General features: G+C 37.9%; 2 protein-coding genes across 4 annotated transcripts in view; one reads left to right on the top strand and one right to left on the bottom strand.

Annotated features, from left to right (window-relative positions):
• The first annotated feature begins 91 nt into the window (after positions 1–91).
• nsa2 (NSA2 ribosome biogenesis homolog (S. cerevisiae)) lies at positions 92–6,699 on the top strand. Of its 2 annotated transcripts, none has more exon segments than NM_199568.2 (6): positions 92–285; positions 3,041–3,228; positions 3,308–3,458; positions 3,713–3,892; positions 5,942–6,134; positions 6,427–6,699. In NM_199568.2, coding segments are annotated over 6 exon segments (783 nt in total). In that variant the 5' UTR covers positions 92–282; the 3' UTR covers positions 6,495–6,699.
• A 2,582-nt stretch (positions 6,700–9,281) lies between these two features.
• tor1 (torsin family 1) overlaps positions 9,282–9,441 on the bottom strand; it is a 13,494-nt gene continuing 13,334 nt past the window's right edge. For both annotated transcript variants that reach the window (NM_001200015.1, XM_087300107.1), the window contains 1 exon segment: positions 9,282–9,441. This exon segment is cut by the window's right edge and continues 841 nt beyond it. The gene's annotated coding sequence lies outside the window, so the exon portion shown is untranslated.

Below are 9,441 nucleotides of genomic sequence, written 5' to 3'. Positions count from 1 at the left end.
CCTTATTTAATAAATATGTATGTCATGTATTTTTTACATTGTATATATATAGAGTCTTAAATATTTAATGTAGTCAAAGGTTTACAGATATCGACGTTCATATATTTGTTGCGACCGGCGGATTTTACAAGACGCGCTTCCTCTAAAGAAGAGGCTCTGAGTGAAAAACATCGCGAGCTCGAGCCACGAATTAAACCATCAAAATATCAGAAATAAACACCGATCGGCGGATTAAACAACACCTGGTAGCTCCATAAACACTTTAACAACACAGACTTCATCATGGTAAGTAGAAAATGACCGTCAATGTCGTGTAAAAACCTTTGTTTAGAGCGAGTTTGCCTGACATGTGGCTGCGTGTGTGTTTACGTTTTGCTCGAAACATATGTAATGTATATAATAACAGTAAATGTGTGTGTATAATTAATAAAATGTTATAATAATACTATTCGTTTTACTTTTATAAATGTATTTATGTTTAAATTAAATACATTATATATATATATATATATATATATATATATATATATATATATATATATATATATATATATATAAATATAAAAAGAAAGATTTATAATATATTATTAATATTTTTATTTAAATATGTTATTTTATTTATTTTTTCTACTATTATCTACTGTGTTCACTGTGTTTTTTTTATTATACATGTACGTTTTTTTACGTAAACTTTATAAATGCTTTGGCAATACATTTGTAACATTTGTCATGCCAATAAAGCAATTAATGAATTGAGATAGATAGATAGATAGATAGATAGATAGATAGATAGATAGATAGATATTACACTCAAATACATTTATTGTTATTATATTATGTATCATAAAATACATTTATTGTCATTTATATCAAAAGCTATTCACTATTATATTTTATTGAAGCAAAATAATTAAAACACGCTATGAAAAATAATACTTTTTAATGGGATGTTTTAATTAAAATTGAACGTGTTGTGATTATATTTTTGTTTAATTTATACATTAATATTTCTAAATACTAAGTTGGGAATTGTTAGTTCTATATAATATGTAATAGTATACACAAATTATACAAAAATGCATGTGAATGTTTGTGTTCATGTAAAATAAGAACTACGACTCATGATATATACTATAACAATGGTACTTGTAATGTTTATGATTCATCTGTTGTTTTACTGTCATCATAAAGCCCAGTGAGTCAGTGTCTTAGAGCTCGGTTGAATTGCATGTTATCTCTGTGTGTTGATGTCTGGCTGTTAGTTTGGACTTTGTAATGTGTAACACTTGTTACCTACAATCATATTCCCAGGATGACTATCTTTACAATATTGTGGGGTTGAAGTGGACTCGGACTTTAATTCTAATGTATATTCGTTCTGATTTGGGTAAATGATTAAAAGCTGAATATAATAAACACATTTTATTGGTCTGTCCTGGTATTAATACAAGGGGAAAAGTGTCAGTACAAATATAAGAGAATTATTTATTTAGTAAGAATTTACCAGAAAAGAGACTACGGGTGTCACGATCCTCCAAATCCTCGATTCGATTACATTTTCGATTCTAAAGTCACGATTCGATTTGATTTTCGATTATGAATAATTAATTAATTAATGAGCAATTAATTATTTGTAGCCAACCGTTTAAACTACCTGACCTGCATGGTCTTTGTTTTACTCATAAACAAATCATACAGTAAATGAATAAAGGCAAGATACACACATAATTACCACCTGTCAATCACTTTTTCTGCGGGACTCGTGAATAGGCAGTGATCTGTGTCGTTATAATGGCGTCGGTAAAAAAGACGCACAACCAACAGGAACCAGCCAACAGTATCTGAGGTGTTCGCTAAAATGACTAAGTACAAGTGAGTGAAAGATTGAAGCAGTCCTCTGACTGCCTGGACCTGCTGTCTCGAGCGCATGGCTGTGTGTGCGTCTGTGTCTGTGTGTTCATGTGATGTGCATTTTCAGAGGTAGAGAGGAAGGAGGGCTGCTCAGAAATGCTACACGCCACTGTGGATGTCAAATCGTTGTCGTTCTAAAATGGCATTTAAAAACAAAGACAGTGTAAACAGGGCCTGAGTGTGTACTTTTCGCGAGCGGATTTGCAAAGGGGGCGGGCGGAGGATCGCGATGCCGGTGTTGTCTATCGGACGAACCGTACGTAATACGTACATAGCAGAGCTTGCAAAACTGTGGGGTTTTTTTTGTCGACAACACGAACGTTGTCAACATAACTCACTGGAAATCCAAAACGCTTACACACCGGCGACTTCATTGAAAGAGGAGAGGGTTTAAGTTCTGTCGATGGGTCTCCTGCATCTGCAGTTTAACAAGCACTTCAACAAGCCTGTTTTTTCCCGCTTGGCAAGCCAAGCTGACGTGACATGGGGGCGTGGCAGCATCGACGATTCTATTTTTTGATTCGATAATCGAAATTGAGCATAAATTTCGAATGATTTCGATTTAAAATCAAAATCGTGACACCCCTAAAAGAGACAGACATTTATATTTCAAAATATACATTTGAAAGGATTTCTCTGATTAATAAGATAATAAAATATTTATTTTTAAAGTCATACATTAAGTTTTTAAATCATTAGGATTATTATCATTGCATTTTTGTGTTTGTTTGTATTTTTTTAATATATTTTTTCAGTTTTTCACAGATATAACATTGTCTTGTTTTTGAATCTGCCATTGTGCTGACACACAGGCATTAGTAGCTCCGCCCTCTTTTAAAAAGATCACAATCTCATTTAAATTTAAAGTGACAGTCACCAAAACCACACAATTAGCATCACAGCCTAAAAGGGTCAGTTTCAGAGAGTTATAAAACATTATTTGTGTGGTATTTTGAGCTAAAACTTCAAATACACACTCTAGGGACATCTGAGATTTATTTTAAATCTTATAAAAAGGGTATAACAGGTCCCCTTTAAAAGTTAATATTACAAACCTGAACCTACTTCCAAATCAAAACAAAATGTAGAGCAAATATTCTTATTCCTGAACTTGTGTATTTGTGTGCAGCCGCAGAACGAGCACATCGAGTTACACCGTAAGCGGCATGGCTACCGTCTGGACCACCACGAGAAGAAGAGGAAGAAGGAGAGCCGTGAAGCCCACGAGCGCTCGCATAAAGCCAGGAAGATGATAGGCCTCAAAGCCAAACTCTACCACAAGCAAAGACACGCTGAGAAGATCCAGATGAAGAAGACGTGAGAGTCTCCCACCACTGCTGTTACTTTAGGCTGAAATATCGAGTGTGTATCGCTAAACTGTTTGTTTGTGTCGCAGGATTAAGATGCACGAACAGAGGAAGAGCAAACAGAAGGATGACGATAAAACACCAGAAGGGGCGGTGCCTGCTTACCTGCTGGACCGAGAGGGCCAATCACGTGCCAAAGTTCTGTCCAATATGATCAAACAGAAGAGGAAAGAGAAAGCCGTAAGTGGCCAATCAGAGGGCAGATTCATGATGTTTCACTGCTGTATGTTTTTTGAATAATTACAGATTTTAAAAATGATCTTGAATGAAAAGGGAATGTCTTTTGCTTAGGCCAAAAGTAAAAAAAAAAGTGCTGTTCGAATATATTGTATGTAATTTATTCCTGTGATACAAAGCTGAATTTTACATGTCATTGCTTTAGTTTTCTGTCACATGATCCTTTATAAATGTTTTTATTAATATTTTTAATGTAGGGAAAGTGGGAGGTTCCTTTACCGAAGGTTCGAGCTCAGGGTGAAACCGAGGTTCTGAAAGTCATCCGAACAGGAAAGAGACAGAAAAAGGCCTGGAAGAGAATGGTGACCAAAGTCTGTTTCGTAGGAGACGGTTTCACCCGCAAACCGCCCAAATATGAGCGCTTCATCAGACCTATGGTAAAATATCACACATGCACGCTAACAATAATATTCCCCAAAAAATCCTATTATTTTCTATTTATTTTGAATATTTTTTTAAAATTGGTTTAATTTTAGGTCATTAGCCTTAAAACATTTTTAAATTAATTAATTTTTTATTTTTTTAAAGATTTATTTTCTGCCTTTTTGCTTTTATTAGATAGGACAGTATTTAGACAGGAAGCAAAGTTGGAGAGAGAGAGAGAGATGGGGGTAGGGTAGTAGAAATGTCCTCGAGCTGGAATTCGAACTCGGGACGCCCTGACGTGCTACTGCACCATATGTTGGCGCGCTAATCACTAGGCTCTTGCGCCGATAAGTAATTCATATTTTTTAATCAGTGTATAATATTTGTACTGAAATGTTTTGGTGGTAAACACAATCTTTGTCCTTTTTTTCAAACATTTTGTCTAGTTTTCTGAGTTTAATTTTTATTGTTATTTTTTATTATTATTTTTCGTTATTCTAATGTTAATCATTTTATTTGGTACCATCTGTTACTAATATTTCTGAACCTTCAACATCTGAATCGTGTGTATGTGTGTGTGGGTGTGTGTGTGTGACAAAAAGCAACAAAAATCAGTCCGTGTAATTTTGATTTTAAAAAAAAAGGACAAATAAAAACAAAACATTTAGATCTTTTCCAAAAAAGAGAGAAATATTTGAATAAATGTTTTTTGTAATATAGATATTTTTATTGTTTTATTATTATTATGGTATTAATTTACGTTTTAACTGTTTTTTTTTTTTTTTTTTTTTGTGGTACATGTTTGCTTTTTGCCAATAAATAAAAAATATACAAAGAAAGAGTAAATGTATATTACACTGAAAAAAAGGCAGGGTTCCACACATCTCCTTTATGTTTTAACAACACAAATCAATTAAGTTACCTAAATTGTTTTACCAATTTAAATGAACAAATCTGAATTCAACATACACCAATTAAGTTGTCCACTCACTTTAAATAAGTAAATTTAAGAAACACAGTGTACACTGCCTGACAAAAGTCTTGTCATGGATCTCAGTTGTAAGAGCAGCAAATGATATCTTGACTTCTAGTTAATCATTTGGAAAAGTGTCAGAAGGTGGATTTTTCTGACGAATCATCTGTTAAGCTGCATCCCAATCATCACAAATACTGCAGAAGACCCACTGGAACCTGCATGGACCCAAGATTTTTAGAGAAATCAGTCAAGTTTGGTGAAGGAGAAATCATGGTGTGGGGTCACATTCAGTATGGGGGCGTGTGAGAGATCTGCAGTGTGGATGATCAACATCAACAGCCTGAGGTATCAAGACATTTGTGCTGCCCATTACATTACAAACCACAGCAGAGGGTGAATTCTCCAGCAGGATAGCGCTCCTTCTCATACTTCAGCCTCCACATCAAAGCTCCTGAAAGCAAAGAAGGTCAAGGTGCTCTAGGATTGGCCAGCCCAGTCACCAGACATGAACATTATTGATAAATGAGGGAGGAGGCATTGAAGATGAACCCAAGGAATCTTGATGAACTCTGAGAGTCCTGCAGGAAGGCTTTCTTTGCCATTCCAGATGACTTTATTAATCAGTGATGTGAGTCAGAGAGGTATGGATGCAGTCCTCGAAGCTCATGATGGAGTCAGACACAATATTCATTCTGTCTCCACTGCAGCAGGACTTTATATTCTATACTGGACATTATTTCTGTTCAGTGATGAGACTTTTGTCTAAGCAAAGTCAGACCTTACTGTCCTACTTAAAAAAGTAAAAATCAAGGCCTGATCATATTTTATTTTGGTCAAATAAGTGTAATCTAGAGGCCTTTGCCTTTCATATAAGCCACTTATGATACCAAATGATCAACTAGAAGTCAAGCTAATATTTGTTCTTCCTTGAACTTGAAGAGGCAACAAGACTTTTTGTCATATAGTGTACATTTTCTAAGGTTTATAAATTCTTTTGTAATTGTCGTTATTATTTATATAGTATAGGAAAAATAGAAATATTATTGTTAACGGTTTTTGATCATGTGATTAATAATGTCTTCAGGGTTTGCGGTTTAACAAGGCACACGTCACTCACCCTGAACTGAAGGCCACATTCTGTTTGCCCATCCTGGGTGTGAAGAAGAACCCGTCCTCCTCGCTGTACACAACACTCGGGGTCATCACGAAGGGAACGGTCATCGAGGTCAACGTCAGCGAGCTCGGATTGGTCACACAGGGCGGAAAGGTCATCTGGGGTGAGCTTCTGATTGGCTGTTCACTTTTGTCAGTGCAGTACTTGCAGGAATAGATCACCCAAAAATGAAAATGACCCCATAATTTACTCACCCTCAAGCTATTCTCTGTGTATATGAGTTTTTTACTATCAGGCAAACACAGTCAGAAGTAATGTAAGATTTGGCATTATAAGATTACTTTATTTGAAAACAAAACACGGCAGTATGACTAAGAATGGTCATTTTTGATTACATTGTGACTTTGATAGGGATGTATTTTGTGGAGTAAAGCTGGAATGTGATCTTGTTTCAGGTAAATACGCCCAGGTGACGAATAACCCAGAAAATGATGGCTGTATTAATGCCGTGTTGCTGGTTTAACGGAGACCCTGAAAGGTTTATTATTGAACTGTGCCCCCGAGTACAGCTGGAAAGTGCTTTTCTCTGGAAAACCCCCATCATCATCGTCATTATCCAGGGAATATTGAAATTGCAAAAGAAGATTTGAAGACCTCTGATGGAGTTTTGTTTCACCTTTGCATTCGGATTCACGTGGATCAGAAATAAAGTGCTGTTTATTTTCAAACGTTTGTCATTGCATTGTTTTTCCTCATGAATATTTCTGTGTGGGTTTCCTCCGGGTGCTCCGGTTTCCCCCACAATGTGCTATAGGTGAATTGGGTACGCTAAATTGGCCATAGTGTATGTATGTGGATGAGTGTGTATCAGTGTTTCCCAGTGATGGGTTGCAGCTGGAAGGGCATCCGTTGCGTAAAATATATTGTGGATAAGTTGGTGGTTGATTCCGCTGTGGCAACCCATGATTAATAAAGGGACTAAGGCCGTACTCACACTAGGTAAAGTTGCCTCAAACCGGGCCAAAGCACGCTTGTCCCCTATCCCATCTCCCCCGACGGCCCGCGCTCACACCACAAACGGGCTTCGGCACGCTTGCGTCATCGCTGCTGCGCTGTTCAGTGAGAAGCGCTCTCTCACTCAGCAGCACAGTGGAGATTTCTCTAGTTATATCGTTTCAGTCGTTTGATATGCCGTCAAATATTTCGCCAAACAGTCCTTAGGGATGCGGTGACACGCAGTCAGATATTTCACCGAACAGATCCGCCACTTTTGGCGCTCATAAACAATCATAAAGCTCTCGTGCTGCAGGAATGAGGAGGTCTGCTGAAGGCGCAGCTGTCGTGAAGTGAGGAGTTCTCATCTTTAATAAACGACGGCAGTTTGCGTTCACTCATCAACAGTGACTGCGTCATCAACAGTAAGAATGATTAATAAATCCATATGAAACGGTCCCTTAAAAATCACGTCTTGCTTTCAGTTTCGGGCTTTGGCGCGTTTTGCACTCACACACAAGCGTAACGCGCCAAAGCCCAAGTGAACCGGGCTCAGACCTCTTCCAACCAGGCCAGGGCCGGCCAAGTGAACCGTGCTTGAGCCCGATTCAGCGCACTCACACTTCTCAAACGGGCCTGGGCACGGTACGGATGGCATAGTGTGAGTAGGCCCTAAGCCGAAAAGAGAATGAACAAATGTTTCTGGGTAACTGCATGTCTGGCGATTTAAAAAGATAAATAATTTTTTTAAAAAGCTGTTTTTTTACCAAAGTAATTCTAGTGTATTGCCATAAAGTTACCTGAACAACTTTACCATTAAACGAAAGAATGTTGCATTCACATGCACATGGCGCTTAATTTCCTAAAGTTATTACAAGCTTACAACTTCTCATTTTAGAAATTTTCTTGAACAAATTTTATGGTATTTCATTAAAAGGGACTGTTCACTCATGATAATTTTACTGTATTTTTCCAGAAAAGTCAAGAGTGTGTGACGAGCTAATGAAAAATAAAGTACAAAATGGGAAGGACTATGAAGTGATTATCATAATAGCACTCAGTGGCGTTGCGTTACTCAAGACATGGGCGTTTCATAAATGCAGCAAACCGTCTGGAAGCAATAAAAGTCCAAGACGACATCCTAAATCTTTAGATGCAATGATGCAGAGTCTGTTTAGACATCATTGATTAGTCAAATCACCAAATGGCCTTAAACAATCACTAGATGCACTATAGAATGTTACGTTTTCACACACATGCACAAACTGCAGCAGCCGTTCACAGCGTAATACTCACTACTCTTGAGTACCCGGGTCGGCGGTGTCATAACGGTGACCTATCTAGTTATATCATCATTAACCTGCAGGCTGCATCTTGCTCACGAGGCTACAAGAAAATAGATAAAAAGAGCAGAGCTGCGGTAAAATAATGAATAAGAAGGCTGTGGTCAAGTAAATAAATAAATTATTTTTAAAAAGTGTGACTGCTGAGAGCAACAGATTCTGGAGCTAGAGACACCGGCCCTCGCGGCCAAAAAATGGACCGGCCCACCGGGAATTCTCCCGGTCCTCCTGATTAGCCAATCCGGGCCTGCTTTCCACCACTGCATAACAGCTATATTTACAGATTGTCTTCTTGAAGTGCTGCATCTGAGATCATCGACAAGTCATAATCAGATTAAGTAAAGTCATTATTTAGAGGTTTGTTCCAGTGGCCGCTGTTTAGGTGACATTTAAAATAAATATCATCAGCTGGCATCGTTGGTTACCATTAAACCTTGTTGAAAATGAAAATCTAAAAGCCGGGTCGCAGGGGCAGCAGTCTCAGGATAGAACCCCAGACACTTCCTCCGGCTCCTTCGGGGGGGATCCTGAGGCATTCCCTGGCCAGCCGAGAGATGTAGTCCCTCCAGCGTGTCCTCCTGGGTCTTCGCCCAAGGCCTCCTCCCTGTGGAACAAGCCTGGAACACCTCCCTAGGTAGGCGTCCAGGAGGCATCCGAAACAGAAACCCGAGCCACCTCAGCTGACTTCTCTCGATGTGGAGGAGCAGCGGCTCTACTCCGAGCTACTCCCGGGTGTCAGAGCTTCTCAACCTATCCATAAGAGTGCACCGTGCCACCCTGCGAAGGAAACTCTTTTCAGCTTGTATCTTAGATCTTGTCCTTTCAGTCATAACCCAAAGCTCTTTTTTGTTGTTGCAGAATGTGTATATGATATTCAAATCCCGGCAATTTCTGTATACCAATTTTAAAAACCTGTCCACTAATCACGTCATTTCTGAAAGTGTGCAATAATAAAATTCTCCAGACAAATACAATTAGTTTAGCTCGTAACGTTTATCAAAAATCAACTTGTAGTTCAAGTATTTCACATTTTTTTCTTGGAGCATCTTAGAAGTCTTCATAAACGTCTCAAATGTTACATTACGTTCAAAACAAGATCAATTAATAATCAGTGCCTTTAAGAAATAAAAAATC

Source organism: Danio rerio, chromosome 21, assembly GCF_052040795.2.
Source record: "Danio rerio strain M-AB ecotype USA chromosome 21, GRCz13ab, whole genome shotgun sequence".
Classification (NCBI taxonomy): Eukaryota; Metazoa; Chordata; class Actinopteri; order Cypriniformes; family Danionidae; genus Danio; species Danio rerio.
This window is presented reverse-complemented; position numbering and strand designations above follow the sequence as displayed.

Bases quoted from the DNA above. Each gene is read 5' to 3' on its own strand.
- nsa2 (XM_087299185.1), top strand. From the start codon at position 3,161: ATGATAGGCCTCAAAGCCAAACTCTACCACAAGCAAAGACACGCTGAG. The intron at 3,229-3,307 runs GTGAGAGTCTCC...TTTGTGTCGCAG, and splicing joins AAGATCCAGATGAAGAAGAC to GATTAAGATGCACGAACAGA. The intron at 3,893-5,941 runs GTAAAATATCAC...TAATGTCTTCAG, and splicing joins AGCGCTTCATCAGACCTATG to GGTTTGCGGTTTAACAAGGC.